Source organism: Dermacentor albipictus, chromosome 7, assembly GCF_038994185.2.
Source record: "Dermacentor albipictus isolate Rhodes 1998 colony chromosome 7, USDA_Dalb.pri_finalv2, whole genome shotgun sequence".
Lineage (NCBI taxonomy): Eukaryota > Metazoa > Arthropoda > Arachnida > Ixodida > Ixodidae > Dermacentor > Dermacentor albipictus.
Window position 1 is genome coordinate 6,044,020 of NC_091827.1, and position 22,028 is coordinate 6,066,047.

Here is a 22,028-nt window from a genome sequence, read left to right on the forward strand (position 1 = left end):
AGCGAGGGAGACGTCCGGCCAACAAAGAAAGTTCGCGCTCCTTAATGGCTGGAGGGAGGCACAAAAACAAAGGGTGGCGCCGCTGATTCGTTGACTCAACCATAAAACATTGCTATCACAGAGAGCACAGCTCCGACCCTCGTGCGCGAGTGACAAGTCTCTCGATTCGCCACACTCGGCTGCTTATAACACTAATTTACCGCCCACGGCACAAACAACACACGGGGGCGAGACGCCGTTTTCTCCATCGTTGTCCGCACGCGGCGCCATGTAGGTGTGCGCTCCCGGTCGTTCTTCTAGAGCGGCTACAGCTCTCATCGCTCTATACCGCAAAAAAAAAAAGGACAAAGAGAGGGACAGAGACAAGGAGGAAGGGTAAGCGGCGGGTGAGAAAAAGAACGCCGCGAGGACGGCCACAAATTTCCCGGCAGCGCCGTCACCAAAGACAATAGCAGAGGACACGACGGGACCTTTTGTTTTACAAAGCCATAGAGTCCGAAAGCGAGACGACAGATACCCTTTCTCCTCATCGCAACTCTCTCCCACACGTCTTCCTTCTTCACCTCTCCTTCCTTTTAAAAAAAAATATTTATATTGTTTTCGCCCAACCTCCTTTCTCATTGGAGGCGTTGTTCGTCCACATTCATTGTCTCCGGCCCCCGTGTGGCAGCGAGCTGTGCAGAGTGGCGGATGCGCGAACCTGCGGAGTGGCACCGGACGTGCCGAGCGAACACCGCGCATGGACCGACTCTGCGCCGAACTGAGGCGCCTCTCTTTGTTGAAGCTTTTTATCTGCGAAGCCAGAAGCGTAGCTGAGAGCCCGCTGCTTTTGGTGGTTCTAGTGGTCAAGCTCGCAGCCGCAGGCACGGCCACATTACGGGCTCAGTGCGCCGAGGTCGTAGTCGTCCTCATCGTCTTGGGGCGACTCTCTTCACTTAGCGCGCAGAGTGTTGCTTGTCGTAACGCCCGGCAGCCCCTGGGGAAGGAGAGCTCGTGAAAGGAATCTGAGAGGAAGAAGGCAGTCAGAGGGGCTTTTGTGGCTACACCCTCACCGCTTTGCGCTTAACACTTTGAGAGAGATACGGTGCCTGGAGTGGATACCATGGAGGCCCGCAGGTTACAAGTAGCAAGGTAGGTGGAGGACGGAGGTGGGGAAGGGTCACGAGGGGTCGGCGAAGTGTGGGTCTAGTGACTGACTCGCTACGTTGGCCGAGTCTGAGGTCATTAAAGAACGAGTGGTAAAGGAACAAAAAAAGGAAACTCGAGATAAATTCACCATGAGAAAAAAAAAACAATAAGGTGCTGCGCGGGGATTAGAGCAGCGAACCCCACTTCCCCTTCCCAGGCGCAGTGAGCCCGTTTGCCGCGACTGGAAGCCTCCCCCCCCCCACTCCTCCCACTCTCCCCTTTCAGCTTCGAACTTTCACTTTCGCGGCGCGAAAGGTAAGGTGATTGTTGGAATGAGATGGACGCGCAATGTTTGTGGGCTTCGGAGCACAAAGCGGTCGTTACGAATGGCGAGCTGGTCGCTGGCTCGATTCCCTGCCGCCGGCAGCCGAATTTCAATGAGGGTTTAAAGGCAACAACTCTCGTGCACTTAGATTAATGAGGTAAACGTTGAAGGACCGCATATGGTAAAACTTAATCCAGAGCCCTTCACTGTACCCTCGCAGAAGCTATTATAAAGATTGTATACATTGTCTTTCTGGCCTTGGCCGCCTGGAATGCTACCTTGAACACTACAATATTTATCCGAATTCCATGGCTGGTTTCCGACGTGGCCGCTCTTCCATCGACAATGTAGTTGATCTCGTTTCCTATTTCCAGCATGAAAGGTCCCGTAAGGGTTTATCTGCAGCTTTATTCTTAGATGTGAGAGGTGCATACGATAACGTATTACATGAGGCCATTCTCGATGCTCTTGGGACGGTTGGCCAAGGTGGTCGAGTCTTTTTGTGGATTGAAAGTTACCTATCTGCAAGATCATTCTATGTGTTAACTGACGACGGCCCAACTACGCGACGCCATACCACCAGGGGCGTTCCTCAAGGCGGTGCTCTCAGCCCGACGCTATTCAACCTCGCTCTTGTTAGACTTGCTGAATACTTGCCAACTATCATCAAAATTTCAATATACGCAGCCGACATTTGTGTCTTGACTTCGGCAGTCCCACGTCCTCAGATACGTGCGCGGCTTCAAGGAGCGGCTACTTTGACAGCGAGCTACTCGTTTAAACAAGGTTTCAGCATATCACCAGAAAAATGCGCACTACTGGCATTTACTCGCAAATCAATGACGCCTTACGTCATCTCAATCAATGGGCGGACAATTTTCTATGTCAAAACCCACAGATTTCTTGGCGTAATCATTGACCGAGACCTCTGTTGGAGCCCGCACGTGGCCTACATGAAACGGCGCCTGACAGCAACTTCCCAGTTGTTCAAATACTTGACAGGAAAGACGTGGGGGATGTCGGTATAGACGTAATGCTGAAACCTTACAGAGCTCTCACTCTCTCGGTTTTTTAAGATATAATCTACATGTACTGAACAACACCTACAAGACAAACATTCGTGTTTTGTAGGCAGCACAAGCTCAAGCACTCAGAGTTTGCTTTGGTTTGCCCAAGATGCACGTCAACACAGGCAACTATTGCGATTGCTCGGGACCATCCAATGCGAACTCACATTACGGTGGAAGCCCTGAGAACGCAAATCAGACATTTTGCACGTGCCCTTTATCACCACCTTGCAACACTACGTTCAGACAGGCACCAAGCATCATTCTCTAAAACTATCGTCAAGTAAAACGACAAACTTCCCCCGGGCTTCATGGCTGCATCTAAACCATCGATACCCCGGTGTCTTATCAGCCCCACAGTCCATCTCAGTGTACCAGAAATAAGGAAAAAGTCTGAGCTGTCGTCGCCTGTGCTGAAACAACTGTCTCTGCTTTTTCTGCACGAGAGGTACGCGGACAGTGTACATATTTATACTGATGGTTCCACAAACACCCAGTGTTCACCCGGTGCTGTGGCTGTTCCCCCAGCAAGAGCTATTACCATCAGCTTTAGGACTGACCACCCGACGACTTCGACATCTGCGGAACTAGCTGCCCTTCGCGCTGCATTTTGTTTCGTCAATCGGGAACCACCTCGACAATGGTCAATCTTCAGTGACTCAAAGGCAGCCCTACAATCTGTGCTATCAGCTCTGCGTCGCCGGCCATTCGAACAGCTCGTATTCGATATTAGATGCCTACTCCATACATCACATGAGAGAGGACATCACGTGATGTTTCAGTGGCTGCCAAGCCACTGTGGCGTCATAGGAAACGAAGACGCCGATAATGCCGCTCGGGCAGCTCTTGAAGACACACAGGAAGAGGCCATACCGCTTTCACGGTCCGACGCAGCCAGAAGACTTCGAGTGCTTGCACAGGAGATCGCGCTCTCTCTACGGTGCACACCAAGCAGCCAGACCAACCGGAGCAATCGCCAATACGACCTGCCCTCTTTGATGCATCTCTTTATGCCAACTGGATTCCGCCGAAGAGAGGCCACTCTGCTTTATCGCTTATGGCTAGGGGTGGCCTTCACGAAATCTTACTCATTTCGGATTGGAATGGCCGACAACGCTCTCTGCAATGCCTGTCTTTGCGAGGAGACGCTAGAACACAGTCTGTGCAACTGTCCTGAATGTAATGTTCAGAGACAGTCCCTGGCGTCCGTTCTAGCGCACCTTGACCATAGACCATTGTCAGTTGCAACTATTTTCACATATCACCGACAGAACAGGTCGCAGCTGAAGGCGACGAAGGGACTACCTCGGTTTATGAAAGAGACGGGCTTGGACAAGCGGCTGTGACAGTGATGTCACGTACCGCGCAAGAGTGACGGACTGTAACTGACGATGTGTGTACTGTGTTATGTGCTCTCTCTCTCTCCTCCCCATCTTTCATGTCCCCCCCCCCCCCCCTATCCCGCTCCTAAGTGTGGGGTATCAAACCGCTTAAGCTAAACTGGTTAACCTCCCTGCCTTTCCTTCTCCAGTTTTTCCTTCCTTTCTCCCTTGTCTTTTTCCTGACTTTTTGTAGCATTCAACAGACTTTCTGGCTCACTGAGATGTAACTCAGAGAGAGAAAGCAAGAAGAGGAAAGCCAGGTAGGTCAAACAGACGAGCGTCTGATTTGCTACCCTACACTGGGAGTAAGGGAAAAGGGGATAGAAAGAGGAGGAGTTACATTTCAGAGACCGAGAAAGTCTGTTGAAAGCTGTAAAAAGTCAGCAGAACAACGTAATCTTTATAACGGCTTCTGTGAGAGTATAGTGAAGGGCTCTGGATGAAGTTTTACCCTCTGCGGTCCTTCAACGTGTACCTCATTAATCTAAGTGCACGAGAGTTGTTGCCTTTAAACCCTAATCGAAATTCGGCTGCCAGCGGCAGGGAATCGAGCCAGCAACCAGCTCACCATTCGTGAAGACCACTCTGTGTTCCGGAGCCCTCAAATATTGCACGTCCATCTCTTTCCAACAATCACCTTAACTCTCTCGCCGGGAAAGCGATAGTTCAAAGCAAAAAAAAAAAGGGGGGGGGGGGATCACTGGATAATGCAAAGCCTTCTGTGTTCTTTCTTGTTTCACACTGTTTTCACAACTATGTAATACAAACACGCCCAACGTATGGTCCTCTCAAAGCCAACTTGTTTCTTTTGGAGGCTCAATTAAATAAACAAATCAACTGCTGACCTTGTATCTGTTGTTATGAACGACCTGTCAGGTGTGAGAAGCATTCAAACGGGCTTCTCCACGTCAACATAATTGCCCTAATCTCCGAATCGACGCCACCTCGTTCTGCACGGGCTGGCACAAGAGGATATAAGCAGAAGCCGAACGTGACGACGACGTCACGCTTTTACCCGAGCTGAGCATTGAAGGAGAAACCGAAGGTCAAAACGACACGCCTTTCCCCGAGCTGACACAAAAGGATAGAAGCAGAAACCAAAGGTCAAGACGACGTCACCCTTTTTCCCCGAGCTGACATGTGCACGAAGGACGGGTAAAAGGGAAAGACAGGTTCCGGAGGAAGACGGCGACGGCGCAGGGCCTACCAGTGGTTATTTAAGGCCGTGCTGGACTACGTGTTAATAAGACCGCTCGAGAGCCAGATTAGAGTCACATCCATGTACCAATTAAGTGAATACTACAATCTTTTCTACTTTTTTTCATCCTCACTCTACCCGGCTTCGTCGTCGTTTCCTGATTCCTGCGGTAAAGGCCCACCTCACCCGGTCAAGATTCTATCAGTGTCTAATGAAATTGGAGCGGCAATTCGGATGTACGGATCAGAAAGACTTCACTTGTTGACACAATATATTCCCTCGGGCGCGACGCTAGCGAAAAATGTTACGTTTAGCTGAATCTGGGCGTAGCAGAGAGGCAGAGAGGCAAGTCTTATCGCAGAGAGGCAAGTCTTATCGCGAGCGGAAGAATAGCGTGATTGGAAGGAAGAACGAAAGACAGGTGCCGACCCCGCCTCCACCTTCTTGCACTAAAAAACCACGACGTCCTGCATTTAATTTTTGTTTCTTCTTTTTTCTACCTTATAAGAAAGAAAAAAAAAGGATTGGCGTATTTCATTTGCAAGGACACAAAATTAAGCTCAGTCAACAACCTTTGTGGCCTTTCTTTGTGCGCTATAAGGGCCAGATATAAATGCGAGGAATGCAGCAAAATCTCTGACGTCAATATGATGTCAAGTGCATTTTGAGGCTCGCGCGCGTAACTAAAGAATATATGCATGTCATCCATTTTCCGAAATAATAATGAACCCTTTTCCTTCAAGGAAATGCAGAACTGGATTTGAAGGAGTAATGTAAATTATTTTAACACTTCTCTTCCACGTCCACCTAACATCTAGGTTCTGAAGACGCTGTGGATCCGCCGTGCTAGGCAAAAAAAGCACTCGAATGTCCGCACGTAGAAACTTCCATCACATTTTGCACGTCCTTACATTGTATAGGCTTCTCAGTGAATCCGCAGAATGTTCACAGAATGTTCAAAACATACAATTATCCTCCCGCAAAGAATGACCCGAGGTGCGTTCTCAAGACCACCTCAAGAGACGTGTATACAACGAAACAGGAACGGTGCAGTGTTCAAAGGAAAACAATGATCAAGATGAACGAAACACGAAAGACGGCGTGTGCCTTCCGTACAGAAACAGGCCCTCTTTGGACGGATGCAAGCGCTTCGGCTGCCATGTCCACATTCATGGCATTCATGCGTGCGTGCGTGCGTGCGTGCGTGCGTCGTGTGCGTGTGTGTGTGTGCGTGTGTGTGTGTGGGGGGGGGGCGGATTCCCAGCGCCTATACACGCACCGACTCCACGGGTTTCTGAACAAGCCCACGCGAGGAGTACACTTACACTGGCGTATACGAAACAGCAGCATGCGGTACTCCGGCGGTTCTTGCATTTTGTATTACACTGCCTCCACACCGACGTCGTATACACTGTAAACAGCCTGGCTGATTACACCGGTGCTACAGGATGGAGAGGGCAGAGACGGCAGAGCTTCCTTTCACTCAGATATTTCGATCCGGGAGCCTGAATTTTTTTCGTATACTCCTCCCTAGCTATCTCCATTTAGCATTTCTTTTTCTTTTTCTTTTTTCCCGTCTTGTTACTGTAGTCTTTCCATCTCACCCATAGAGTTCCAAACGAAGTGCGCCCTGTACAATACTAGCTTGGAGGAGCCATACACTATCCGCTACGCCGCCTCCAGCGAGATTTGATTTCGAAGGAGCGTGACTTCCATACGGGGCAGCGGCGCGCGCGAGCGCTCGCCGTAAAGAAAAGAAGCAGCGTGACTACGCTACGCGAACATCAGAAACAGCCAGGTAGACGGCCTGGTTCTTTCAGTGCCATAGAAGCGACCAACCAGAGAGGAAGCGTGTATCTCAACAATGCTGCCATTTGTGACGCAGGGAAGCAGTAGACTAGCACTAGTTTTAGCGACTTAAGCCATACCGAGTAGGTAAGACGAAAGCATTCGGCTCGAAATCTAAACTTGGAACTCGACCGGAAGGGCGTGTTTCCAACAAAACATTTACCTTAATTAAGTCCACAGATGTAAGTATAATGCTACTAGCCACAAAAGCTTACAGACACTAATGCTTCTCTCTCTCCCTCTTTTCTGCATGGATCACGGCAGTGTTATTTGGGCCGCGTTTCGTAATAGAGGCGCAGTTCGTGTGCAGTTCACTCGTGCGATACTTCACAGATCTCACCCAAAGCTAGAAGAAAAGCACGGAAGAAATGCGCATGACGTCACCACTTACATGACCATGGAGGAGTCCAGGTACCTGAAAAAGAAACAAAAGTAATAATTAGCGAAAGGTAAAACGCGTAACAAGAAAGCTACAGATAAAAAAAGAACAAAAGAGACGCGAGCTACAGACACTCCCGTTTAATGCAGATTCTGAGGTCAGCATTCCGCAGTCGTAACAAGCGATAAAGAAAAGGTGTCCCGGCACTAGCTGGGAGCTTTCGCAGCAATTTTCTTCCTTCTTTTTCTGGCAGGCACCGTCGTCTTTAACACTTGCATGCAACAACCACACGCTCACTTCACGTTCACTTATTCTGAATCAAGGGAAGCAAAACGCGCACAGGGCCAAGTGACAGCCAGAACGAAATATAACTACACTTTCTCATACTTAAAGAAATGGTAATGACGAAGCTTTGCGTCTTTAACTTCATATTCAACTTCACCCATTTATAAAGGCATGATCTCTGAGATAGGAAGGTGCACGCTGAAGATCTCGGAAGCGATGGTCAAGGCTTCATACTTCCTTTGTGCTCTAGATTTCAACTTCGACATGCTAAGATCATCCCTTGTAGGAGCTTTTCTTTTCGGAAGTATCGCGGAGACATACACTATAGCGATCAACGGACCTCGTTAAGAAGAAAACCGGTTTGTGCTCTTTCAAACACCAGTCATTATACGCCAATAAAAGAATATCGCCCACTCATATTTGGTCATTTCAAGCCGCGCGGATGTCCACTGAACTTCACCCTTCAAGAAGCATTGCAAGATTTCAGCCAGGCGCCGTGATCATACTGTTCGTTCAACCGTCTCAGTAATAGGACGGGAACGGCGTTTGCGACCTGTTATTTCGACTGCTTCATCATACCTCACCAAGTCCTCTCCGCCCCTTCCTTTTATGTGGATTAGCATATTACTATACTTCCTTTTTTCTATCTTTTTAGTTAGTTTTTTCTTGCCGATCTGACGAGAATCCGTATACGTTTTCTTTCGCACGCACTGTTATTGAGCGCACCGCCTCTGTAAGATGAAGAAACGTAGAAACCCGTGCCTTCTCCTCTGTCCTGTCTACATCCATTTTGCTTTTTCCTTGCACGGTCTCCTTTCCCGGCCGCCCGTAAAAGCAAAACAACATATATGGTGCAACAGAACAACGCAAGGACTTTAAAGAGAGTGCGCGCTCATCGCAAGCACTCAGCGTAGAGCCAGCCCGGTGCGTCGTAAAGAACGGCCGGGGCGTATACTGTCGTCGCAGACATGTTGCGCTCACTGCCCGGCTGGCCACACACTGTTTCCGGTGGTGGCCGTGAAAAGTCACACCGTGGCACGCAAAGTTGTATAAGCTTTAAGGGCAAGAAGGGAGGGAATGCTGCGATGAAGTGAGTGTCTGGAGGAGCCAGTGCGGACAGACCGTAGGCACGCGAATTCGCTGGGCCGCCAAACGGACGCGTAGCACGAAGGGAGATATATTACTACACAGCCGCGGAAGACATGCCGGTTTTGCGCGCTATATAGTATTGCGTCGACGACCAGGAATACGCCGACTCGAGAAAGCTCGGAAGGCAGGAGAATAGTTATTACGGAAATTTAGCTTGACCCCTGCGACGTTAGCGACACCTGCCCCATAAGCACGAACAGATAGTACTGATCTATTTATCTATCTATCTCCTTCTATCGTTTTCATTCCATTTCTATTATCTTCATCTGGAAGTAGCAAATCTTACTGTTAGTACTTTTACCTTCCCCAGTTTCTATTAAAGTCTCTCTCTCCTCCTGGTTCGTATAAGTGTAAAAGTTGACTGTGGCATGACAGCGCCGAGAGCGCGGTATAGAGTCCCTCCGTCGCCGTCTCGGTCCTCTCGTTAAGACGGCGTCAGCCGCGCAAACGCACGCACGCACCCAGCAACCTCTGCGCGCGTGCGTTGCAAGAGCCGCGTCAAATGGAGGCGCGGCACGCACCCGGCAGCAACCCGGAATGAATGGCGCGGTTACGCGTCAAGCGGCCTGCGTTCGGCCGTGACAACAACGCGCAGGCGATCCTCGGCGGCGCCCGGTAAACGACACGGCGTCGGAGACTTCGTGCCGAACGCACGGGGCACGTGTACAAACAGAAAAAATAAAGAAGGAAACGGCGCAGGTTGACAGCGGCAGGTTAAAACGCGTTTGCGGTCAGCCAGGCATTCAGCGCTGTTTGCGTGCGAGGTTTAAATATCGAGAGCCAGAGTAGCTGCTGCTTGTTGCCGAAACTTACACTTCCTGGAGTTGTGTGAATCGAAGCCACTTTCGTTATGCACGGTGGGCGTAGAATAAAAGGATACTTTTTTTTTCTTCGTTAGTGGCATATAGCTTGAAAAAGTCCAAGGGGAGAAATATCTTTATTTTTCTGGACACTCATGACTGAGAGTTTAACGACCTGCAACGGGTATGGCTATGGGAGGCTGCGTAGGCAGAATAGGTTGCAGAGCTCTGAATGAGCTCAGATATGCACTATATAGACATACGGAGCGTTCATAAAGGCAAATATTTTTGATATTTTAGATGTATGTGGAGGTTTTTATACCTTATGTGAGTGCAATATCCGCACGACTTTGGAAGTTTCAAATCTTTTTCGCCAGACCTGACGTTGACCACAATCGGCGTAAGATCCATGCGGAAGCGGAACTTAGTCACGTACAGCGGCACCTGATATCATGTAAACTGCACGAATAACATGGCGCTGAAGTTATGCGTATTGGCCTTGTAAATGTTAATAACATCAATGCCAACTTCATGCCTGATCGAAAATAATCTAAGATCGAAATTTACGCAGCTCTTATTCAACGTAAAACAGGGCCGGTTAGGAGAAAGCTTTAGCTCGGGCCCAACTCCGACGCGGCCTATTCAAATACATGTAAAACGCAAAAATGTTTTCCTGAGATAACCCCTCTACCTATTTTAATGAAGTTTGTTGCATTTGAGAAATAAAGTTGAATTCTAGTAACGGTTGCAAGCGGAATTTCGATTTAGGGCTAGAATTGTGTTAAAAAGATCTTCAAATATTCGACAGTTTGAAAAAAATAGAAGCATGAAGTTTACAAATTTATAGCTCTGCATCAAGAGCAGGCAGGCATCGCGGTTCTGTAAACGGCATCCATTAGATCATTCAAAGTGTACAAATTCGATATGTCATTTTACATTACATGAATTTGTTACGTTGTTTACAAGGGTTCTGCAAAACCTCTATTTCCTTATTACCAAATTTTTTATATTCATATGTAACAATAACCGAAACGTGGGAAGCCAAGCTTTCCTGCGATGACCTGGACGACCAACGCAGTCTCGTCGCCCGCGCCAAAGACGCAGCCCAAGCCAGAGGGTTCTTGGAATAAGGAATCCTCCCACCTAGGGCGAACCGGGTTCTGATTCGGTTTACCATTTCGGAAAAGAAAAGTTTAGTTCTCTCTCTCTCTCTTCATATTTAACATACCGATTTTGTCCGCTTTAGATGCACTATTAGAGGCAATTCACAGAATTGTATTATCGTTTTTCGTTCTTGAGTTACAGAGTTGCACTCTTGATAGTCTCGTTTTTCGAGAATGTCTTATTTTTGCCAATTTTTAATAAAAAAAAATGACGCTCTAACTAAAAATTCGAAACCAACAGCCACTAGATTTTAAGTTTTTATTTTAAATGCAACAAACCTCGTCAAATTTGGTGCAGTGGTTGCCAAGAGAAACGAATTCTCCTTTTGCATGTATTTAGATAGGAGCACCCGAGCTTTAAAGTCTATAATTGTGAAAAGGAGGACCTCTAGAAAATTTCGCAGTGTAGTGTTCGGAGTGTCGGCGATAATAGTGGCTGCTGCTGCAAAATACACTCAATCTTACTCCTTTAAAACAAAGCAGGTTTCTCCCAGATATTGTATATTCGTAGGAGCGGCCTTCGTCCATCAGCGCACGTAGAATATACATTATTTTTTTAAAGCAAAACTTTTTGCCTATACGCTCCCTTGTTTGGCGCAGCTGCTGTCTGCTGCTGAGCCACTCGGTATGCCGGAGCACACACACACACACACACACACACACACACACACACACACACACACACACACATATATATATATATATATATATATATATATATATATATATATATATATATATATATATATATATATATATATATATATATATATATATATATATATATATATATATATATATATATATACGAGGATTATACGGGCGCCGAATGCAGGTACCAGCAAACACCATCTGTAAGCTGACCGCGATAGAGCATTACCGTAAGTGCACCTTTGTTCTCCGTGACAAAAAAGAGGTCACTACATAAAGCCTGAACATAGAGCATACCGCCCTCCTAATGAAGGGCGAAAAATCAACCGCGGCGCATTTCTCCATAAGCGCGTAAGTGGAGCTACTGTAATTTGGTCGCACACTGTAATTTGTATTTTTTTCTGCTAAGGGCGCTCAACGCGGCTCAATATTTGATCTTCAAATGTACACGCAATAATCGTCAAACATAGTTAATGTGTAACTTTCAACAAAATAAACAGACAATTGTTTTTATTAAACTTATGTTATTAAAGCCTGCGCTTTATTACTTGAATAAAAGTTTTGAGATCTCACTGACGTGTGATAAGCTGCAGCCCACTGGTATCGATTGCAGTTCGTGCCGTTTATCGATTCAAATTGTACGGCGGTTATATTTGCGAACAGGGTGGCCGTTGCCTTTGTGCAGCATCACGCAGGTTCGTCTTAATTAGCCAACAATAATATGTCAGCCAGTTTATGCATCCGACATTAGATAGCCGCTACCAGACGATCGTGTTTAACGACTGTGAATTTTATCACCTGCGGCGTTTCACTGGCGTAATGGGTACGTACACGGCTTCCCGCGTAATGACGGGTTGCTTGAAAAAAATGTGCTAGCTAGCGTGAAAACTTGTCGCTGGAACCGAGCACAGTCTGTCTGGAAACTACCCAAGAAAGCCGAATAACCTTGCAGCTTCTCGATGTGTGCATCGGTGAGTCAAATAAACAGTGCTTCGCATTTTCAACTTTCAGTTTTTTCGGGTGCAAGGCGGGTAAAACAGATTGCTGTAATCATTTTTCTCTCAAAGTGGAAAATCATAATAATGTTATTGCCCTTCAAAGGCAATTCAAACAAGGCTCTTGTTATTTTACCACGTTGCTGAAATTCCTAACACGGAGTACAGTATAAAAAATAGATTTGGCTGTGTCTGCATGAATGATACACTGCGATAAAGTCGCAGCAAATTAGTGCAAGTTTGCTTCCGGTGATACAGTTGGATTAATACCGTTTGATACATAATAAAATTACTGTGTTTATTACCTAGTAGCTGGCAAAAAATTCAATCCAGGCTTCACAAAGCACATCCCGCACAAGGACACCATTGAAAGAAATGCACACTCAAAACAGTGTTGTGCGTGTTTTCTGTCATGGAGCATTTTGTGCACTTTTTATAGTCATACATGAATCACAAACTCACCCACGCTTCCACCATAGTAACTGAGGCTTTCGTCTTTTGCCTGCAGCCTCCAAGATGCTGCTCATATTTGATCACCACTTTGGACTCTTTGTCTCTGGACGTACAAGTCAATAGTGAATGTGTCGCCACAAAGCCAGAACCCTTGCAAGGTATGTGTCTGAACACTTCAACTAGAACTGTGATTTGTTCATTTATTGGACGAACTTTTGTTTCACCATTCTCTGCTTGCATGCTTGTCATGGCTTCATGATTTCTCTTTTCAGGAAGAAGGACAAAAGAGAGATTATTGGTTTGCAAGCTGCCCATGCCAAGCCATAAGAAGCTCAACGGCCACCATAATGACAACAGCTAGGTTCTCTTGAACTACGTGCCTCACAATGAAATGTTTGCAAGTTTACCAGATAGAGGGCTGTGCGCCCTATCAGGAAAGCAACAGTCTACAGTTTTGTATCGTACCGAGCGGGAATGCTAAAATTTGACATACAAGCTTGCTTGATTTTAAGGGCATTTTATGACAATCAGAGAAATAACAAGCTGAGTCCCAACTTGTTTCTTTTCTCGCCATATAGCAAGCTCCCACTTGGTAATGCACAAATTCTGTCATTTGCTATTTGAATATCAGATTGACGGGCATTACCAACAAGTATCACATGCCCCTTCGTAGCGTTAATTTGTTCTATGAAACTGCAAAGAATTTTAAAGCCTTCAAAACCGCTCTGTGCAATTTTGAGGAAATTATGCTTCATGTTCACTGAAACTCTGGCAGTCACTCTTCACTTTATTATTCTATTTTTGATTTAAGGTACGCTCAGGGCCGTATGCCATTAAAGAGGGGAGTGGTTACAAAGCAGTAGAGTAAAACAAACAAACAAACAAACAAACAAACAAACAAGAGCTGTGAGTTTTGGTAATACAATGATTCTCCTGATTATACAATGTTAGCTAATGTATTGCAAAAAAAGTTTGTTAGCGGTGATGGCTACGATACTTGAGGGAAAGTGGTTCCATTCCTGAGATGTACGGGAGATGAAAGATTCAGAGAAAAACTTCGTGTAGCAAGAATAAATCCCTGCGTTACTGCGATGATCGATGCAGTTTGAAGTGTACTTGAGGCCATGGTATGAAGTCGTCGTGAAGTGTGGTATGACGGAAAATTTTATGAAATAGCGAAGCATGGCGACTAGCTAGGGGAATAAGTGTTGGTTAGCTTCTTTAAGGTTATACTCGCGGTACAGTTATAATTAGAAAGAATGATACGAGCAGAGTTATTTTGTACTAGTTCAAGTGAAGTAGTAAGACTAACGCGACTGGGATCCCATATTGCAGATGCATATTCAAGTTTTGAACGTATTAGCGCCTTGTAAAGGTGTAGTTTTAAAGTAGACAGCGTTTTGGAAAAGTTGCACTGTAAGTATCCTAGCAGCTGAATTGCATTGTTAATGACATACTCTATATCGGTCCAATTTAATTTATTTGTAATGTGTACACCAATACATCTATAGGACCAACATATTTATTTACCTTTATATTTATGTTTATATGATGAAATCTAAGGGAGCATTGTTAAGATGGTAAGTGATAGGGTTAGAATTAGATCTGGATACTTCATTTTTCAATTGCAAAAATCAATAACTAGGCTAGCCCTGCACCGTAAGAAATGGCTAGGACAGGCAACTTCACACAACTGGCCTACTCCACGCTTCTCAAACGTGATGAACCAATAAAATCGATTTTTCTTTCTCTTCAAACAGCAGATGACTTACCTGAGGACAGTGTGTTTTTGAAATATATTCGAAGTTTGGCTTAACATTCAGCCAATCAACAGTGGACGAGCAAGGGAAGCCTCAGCGTGGGAACTTATCTTCGTCACCACCCTCACAAATATGCTTGACTTTTGAAACGTTGGCTACAAGCTTAGGCTTCCCTTGCTCACCTCTGTTACTCAACTGATGTGTTCATCTCCTTGTAACCCTTTTGCAATGTTTGAACACGCAAACCGAGATGTTTTTTCAACATGAAACCGTAAATGCATTTTACAAGGATCCGTGAGCATTAATTGGGCATACTTATGTGTTTATTTCGTGTCCTTGTTTACACACAATATTGGCAGAGGTCCTTGTAGGCACGTACTGCCGTCTCCATAACGTTCCTCGCCTTCCTTACGAGTACTCCACTTGTGACAAAGCCTTTACTGCTGCAGCTGAACACTAAATGTGCAGTAGAAATACCAAGAACACACAATATGTGATCTAAAATTTAGCATAACGTTTTTTTTTTCCCCTCTAGACTTCGCGCCTATCGCCAATGTGTTATGAAAAAAATGCGACATTGCAACTCGAGCTTACCTTACTGACAGTACATGTTTGCTGTGCACTTCTTATGTTTCTTTTTTTAATCTAGCTGAAATTGTCGAAGGCAGACAACATATATATAGTATGGAACACGTCAAACAGCACTGTATGCAACACAAGTACTAGTGTAGGCGAGCACAATATCGTTGTCCTTGCTTTAGCGGCACGTCAAACGCGAGGAGAAAACTTCGCTCGAATTCAGCTTTCAATTCCGTTAAATAGATTACTATCTGTGTTTCTGTATGTTGTAAACTCAGTAACTGACAGTATTAGCGCCACCTGACTTGTACGATAATTGTGGTCATGTACTGCTTCATTCACGATTGACAATAAACAATGTAAGCTTGTCTGACGCGTTTTTTTTTTTGCCAGATCGATAGTCATTTTAGAGTATCGTACACACGAACACCGCTCCGAAAGCGGTAGCAAAACACCCAAAACCAGCGAGCGAGCAGCACAACGAACCCAACCAGCCACTACCGTAGCGGCCATATTGCTCACTACGTAATGATGACGATAATAGTGCCAGCGCCATCTCTCGGTCGCATACTTTAGTTCGCAACGCCACCGCTACTCTTATTTCCGTTGCACTGTGGAAGGTACAGTTTCCCTTCTCGAAGTTTGTATAGGTGTTCTGTGGTTAAATAAAGTACTCAGTCGTTGGCTGGTCCCCGCGAAAAAAGCTCGTCTTTTCTTTTGCGGCGCTCCGCCCCGGCCTGGACGCCCCGGACGATGCCGGCCGAGGCCTTCCCCTCGGCCGGCATCATCCCGACGGCCTACCATACGGTAGCCAAGCATTTCCAAAACCACTTCATAAGTAGATAAATTAACGATGAAATGGATGGACTCCACAGAATGGATAGAATCACGCATGTCAATCCAGCTGCAGCTGAGCATGCTGATAAACTACGCCTGACAGTTTCGGCTGAAGCCCACGTTTCGACATGGCGACTTGTCTTTGCGCTGACGAAGGCGCTAACCTCAGATATTTCTCATTCGTCCCTGTCTTCCTGTGATCTCCTCCCATGTTTGCACATGACAGCCACGTGAGAAGCCAAACAAGCCGATGGAGTGCTGTGAAAAAGAAAAGTAGAGCTGGAGAACAGAGTTCATCGAATAGTCATTTCTAGTGAGGGCCGACAACGAATCGCGAATTTTTATCCGTTTATCTCCTCACAATGCTACCCATGACGCCGACCCACCGTTAAGCGAAATTAATGCAGTAAGGGTCATAAGAAAAACTAAGGAAAACAAACAATGAAACGAATATAATGACGGTAGGGAAGCAGAAGCGGTAAATGCTGGAACGGCCTGGTAGAACGCTCTGCGAGAAACGGCGCAATGCCGCCTCCCTCTTCAAACGTATTCGGGGCACCTCGCAGCACTTAGGATCACACCGCACGGTCATGAAAGGTGAGAGAGGAGACGAGAGGTGAGGGTGAGAGAGATTGGGTTGCGACCTCGGCATTCGCAGCAGCGGGGCAACCGGCACCTCGTTCTTCGATGAGGTTTAAAGAAACACGAAGAGAATAAAAATAAAAGAAGAACAGGATAATAAAACAATAGGAAAGGAGAACGTAATAAGGAAAATATATATATGTATAAGAGGGGACGGGCAGCAGGGGCCTTGATCTTTATCCGAGGCTCATCTGTTTCCCCTCTGTCCAGCGGCGACCGGCTCGAATCCTCCCCTTACCAGCTTTCAACCCTCTTTCCACGATTGGAATTATAAAATCGTGGAGGAAGGGAACGGGCGGTATCGATACGTCGCCACACGGCGAGGAGGAAAATGCATTGAGGTTTGCAAATAGAAGGCGAGAGAGGACAGCAGCAGAGCTGTTCTTGAATCATGTCCTCCTAGCGAGGAAGACGAAGAGGGTTAATTCATCCAAAGCTGAAAGAAAGAGGAAATCCAGAAGGAAAAGCATAATAACCAAGAGTTACAAAGCGAGAGAGAGACACGGGGATTTGAGAGAACTGAAGTAGTCAGCGGGAAGTCGCTCTGGGAAAGAAAAGAACGCAAGAGGGCCCGCGGGAAAGAAACCAGTTTGCTTCTATGCGACGAGCGTGGAGCGCGCGCTGCTGCGCGCTAGCGAACGGTGCGCCCCTAGCGAGGAAGGAGGAGTACTGCGACGCCGCGGACGCCGCCGTCTGCACAGGCTCCGGCCTTGGCGGAAGGAGTGGAGCGGAGGAACAACGGGCAGACTGCCAGCCACTGGTCTCGTGGCGCCATCTATCGTCGAGCAGGTAGAATGAACCGGCGTGCTGTTATCTGCAACAATCGCCCGTCGCAGTCTTGGTACAGTGTAGTCTCGGTATGGTCTCTGGACGGTGTCGAGGTTTCCACGATGGAAAGAGAGGCTAGGCAGAATCAACGAGACAAAGAGGAATTCGCGCGGATTAAAGCGTTTATGTTCCTGGCGGTGTTTTCATTTCATCTATCTATCTATCTATCTATCTATCTATCTATCTATCTATCTATCTATCTATCTATCTATCTATCTATCTATCTATCTATCTATCTATCTAGCCGCCTACATCTCGGTGCTCTCATGGTAGCAGGTCGCTGCGTTGAATTAGTATGTATCAAAATTGGCATAGTATGACAAGCGCGTACAACGAACATAAACGATTGACCATAACGCAAATGTCATAACATGCGTGTCATGTAGGTCATGAAACAGCCGCTTACGTCTTGGTGTTCTCATGGTCGTTTCGTTAACTTCGTAGGCTCCCTTCTCACTGCTTCGCGTAACATCGATTCCCACAGGGCGTAGGGTCTGCCGGCTTTTCATTTTTTTTTTTACCTTTCTATCGGGACCTGGGCGAGAGCGTCTCCTCTTCCCACTGCTGCGCGTGAGTGCAAAAGCACGCGCTGCAGCTTGAGAGGGGCTCTTGAGAGGGGTTCAGCTCGTGTTGAAAAAGTATGTGATCGTCATTAAGAGTTCGTTATGAGCTCCGCCCATAAAAGCGCACTGCGGCCGACCTCTACGCCTTCGCGCTCCTAAACATAGCCTGCGAGAGACGCCGATATGGGGAAAAAATGTACCAGAAAGGAGGAGGAGGAGGAGGAAATGAAGAGAGAAGGTAAATGAGCAAACGTAATTAGGTGGTGCATCTATGCCAATTCTCTTTCAGTTTGACAGCAGTGTAGTTGACACTGCATCACTATGTGAATTGCCACCGACTGTCAGAATGCAGAGCCAATCATAGACTATGCGCAGCATTACCAACTATCAATTAAGGCCCCCTTCAGCCCCGGTAGAACTCCGAAGAAGATTACACATCACAGAAAACAAAATGCTGGCTCTCCCGTAATCGAGGGTAGATGTAATCATGAAATGGCTACCGATGAAGCAGATTGCTCGGAGTAATCACGAACATCACTAACAACCATCTCGCAAGCATCACAACCCTCTCACATACATCACATCCATCTCACAGCCTGGTCACGCAGCTTGGCGCCATTTCTCGAAGGAGGCGTCGCAAAACCCGCGCCGCGGAACACACGGTGCGCTGGCGTTGAAAAGAGCACAGGCAACCACATCTCAGAGCCAAAAGATAAAATTGAAGCATATGATGCACTATATCTGCGTTTTGACGTCCTCCCCCCCCCCCCCCGCTCTTTTTTGGAAACGACAAATAAAACTTCAGCGTACCAGAGCCATAGCTTGAGTGATATTGTGAAAAAAACATTAGAAAGAACTCGGAAGCAATATTTTTTGTAACTTGTTCGAGCAGTAACTAGCGTATGTAATGCGGTCCTGTACGAAGGGTCGGGGTACAGAGAAAGCGTTCTCGTAAGTTTTGACTGGTTACCCGGATTACCTCGTTTTGTTTTCGCAGCGACGCCTGGATAACGGCTCTGGCTTTTGGCTCAAGGTCACCAGAAGGTCGCCGAAAAGAAAGCATTTCATGCTTAAAAAGAAAGGAACCGGGCGAACCTTCACAACGGTACCACAAGCTGCGCATGGCAATGGGTAACCCTAACGGAAATACACAAAATCTCTCCGGCCGCTTTTTTTTCCCCCACCGAAAGAAAAGCTGCTTGACAGCCTTCGTTGAGCAGCACATCCTCAGGGCAAAGACCTCCTTCGAGTGCGTTACCATCCTTGTCAGCGAAAAAGGCCTTTTGTTTACGACGGGGCTTTAACCGAGCTTAATTCAGCGCGAATGCCACATAGTATAGTTTTCAGGGCACAAATTTTACAGCTCTCTTGAACGTTTTTCGCATCTTTCTTTTCTTTTTTCTCTCTTTCGGCTAAACCGCCTCCGTGATCCCACACCAGCGCCGCTCACACGAACGAATACGGCGAGTCAACCGACGGCGCTCTTTTTTATGGCTGGCGACGCGGAGGCGACCCAGAACGGTGTCACAAACACGGTCGCTGTGGAAAAGATGCTCGGGGACCAAGGATAAGAAATTCGCAGCTGCCTTCCGGCGAAGCGGCTGCAGAAAAGAAACACGACCATCCTGCGGTTCATACAGTTCCTCGGCCAAGAGCAGGCGACATATAGTTCGATGCAGCGCGATGGCAGCTTCGGTCGCGCGGCCGTTCGACTGAAAGAAGGGAGTCCCGCAGTCTCGCGACCCCTACGTCACCGTACTCTTATATCCACCTGGCTTTTTGCGACGATAATCTACGGCTGCACATGAGCGCAGTCACGAGGCATTATTTCATATTTCACGACGAGCGTTCCTTAAACGCCGAAAAAGAAACATCGTTGCGCAGCATGTACTAACGTGTTAACTTGGGCTTCTTGGTACATATCTGAAGAAAACGAGTAACAGCGCTGTACAACGGGAAGTGACTGAGCGCTTCGTATGTCTCAGTCACATCCCAATGTCCAGCGCTGTTGCTCGTTTCCTTCAGACATGTACGTTGCTACAAAAAATTAGATCGGTCGTTTCTGAACCCCCTCTACAATGCAACGAAACGCACTTGGCCTTAAGATGCTAAGATGAATTTTGAATATTTGATAATTGATCTCAGTTAATTAATTAGGCGGAACATAAAAAAATATATTGAGCCGTGCCACATGACGGCCAACTATGTGTCGTTTGCTTGACCCTGCTGCGGTTAACCACCTTTAGAAAATCCTTGGTTCAAGTTACGTGAAACACCCTGTATATCAAGAAAACTATATGGGAAAGGAAACTTGGCTGATATATATGTGAGTTGTACGACCTGTGACCTACCATATACGTATAAAGTACGGTCCACTCTCAAAGAAAACAGGACTTAACCGCAAATAACACCAACATAAACTCAACGTTGACTTAATATATTCCTATTTGGAGAGCAGTGACTCGGGTATGACGCATAAGCAGACATTAATGCATACAATTGTAATAGATTGCATAGTACTAATTCTGACTGGGTGTTTCTTTCAAGGGCTGACCCTGCAGTACGTACACCGCACCATTTAATTATTCAGAATATCCGCAGGGTCATATGGAATTACAGAGGGGAGTGGTTACAAAGTAATAAAAAAAACACACACACACGCAGTACAGTGAGTTCTGGCAACATAAAGATAGGCATAACACTACATACACTAGCTCGAGCAATGCAGGCTACATCAGGGGCTAAAGAGGCGGACACAAAGACAATGCACACTGAGCACGCTTGCCCTCGAACGCGTGTTGGCTGATGCACGAGTTGAGCAAGCGAGAAACGCTGCACGATATCAAACTTTTGACTTCTTTATTGTCAATTATCATGTTGAATTATCAATTCCTCCCAAATTTAAGTCTCCAGCTTGAATTAATTCGGTTCTTTAGTTGATACGGTTATGTAGGACGTCGTACAGGCCTACAAGGTATGTCCGGAACACCCGGACGTCTGCGGGCACTGTCTATTGGTAAAGTGACATCTTTGATCTTTATTGTACACAATGCGCTGTCATGATCAACGAGGCCAGTTTCTCTGTGAAAAGGCAAATGACGCTTAAGAGCAATGGCAACGCCACCACAGAATCGCGGATATCTGAGTTCAACCAGGCTTCTGCAATTACGATTACATCTGGGTCGTACAACAGCAGCAGTTCTTCAAGTTTTTGAAATTTATTGACAACGTGCTTCTCGCATTAAAGCACAATAACGTCAGCGGTGCAGCACTTTGTATTTGTCAACCATCGGAAGAGCTAGCATTTGCTGTCACGTGGGGCTTTGAGCGTTGTAATAGCACCATTTTGTTCTGATTGTTGTTCCACACGTACAAGTCCTCATTAATACTTAGTTTGTCAAAAAGCAGTGTGACTTTGTCGCCGTTATCCCGACTACCTGCCGAGGCTTTCGGTAGCCTCGCGCGTATTTCACGAATGTTTGCACAAAGCTCTTCAGAAATTCAATTTTTCCCCCTTTCAGAATGGAACAATCGCAAGCTGTCGCTTTTTGTGCAAAGTAATAAAAGCGTAGTATGATAAGTCGATCTCGACCTGTTTCCGCGAAGACAATTCGGTGCACACATTCCACAGTTTTTACCTGAACACCTAGAATAGTACGCAATATATCTTTTGTTAAGAGCGCTCCTAATGCTGCAGGATTTTCTATATCGGGCACCTTCACGCCATGTATGACGAGGTTACTGCGTCAGCTCCTATTTTCCAGGTCATCAAACTTTTCTCGTCATTTGGGCAACTTCGCTGCGCATAGCGTGCACAGTTGCTTCACACTTATCAACTTTATCGCAACATTGCTCGAGTGACGAGAGTGTCTTTTCGATTTGTGAAAGCTTCTGCTGCACATTTGCCAGACCAGATTCTGAGGCCGAGTGTTCCGCTTCTTATCTCCATCTGCACTAAACTGCGGAAAGAATAGAGAGAGAGAGAGAGAGATAGCA

General features: G+C 46.5%; 1 protein-coding gene across 3 annotated transcripts in view; it reads right to left on the reverse strand.

Moving 5' to 3' along the window:
• The window catches only part of trh (PAS domain-containing protein trachealess), a 602,053-nt gene that overhangs the window by 403,362 nt on the left and 176,663 nt on the right, over nucleotides 1-22,028 (reverse strand). For all 3 annotated transcript variants that reach the window (XM_070521570.1, XM_065449873.2, XM_065449874.2), the window contains exon 3: nucleotides 7,340-7,363. In XM_070521570.1, the coding sequence (XP_070377671.1) occupies nucleotides 7,340-7,363 (24 nt within the window). The remainder of the gene's footprint in view (nucleotides 1-7,339; nucleotides 7,364-22,028) is intronic.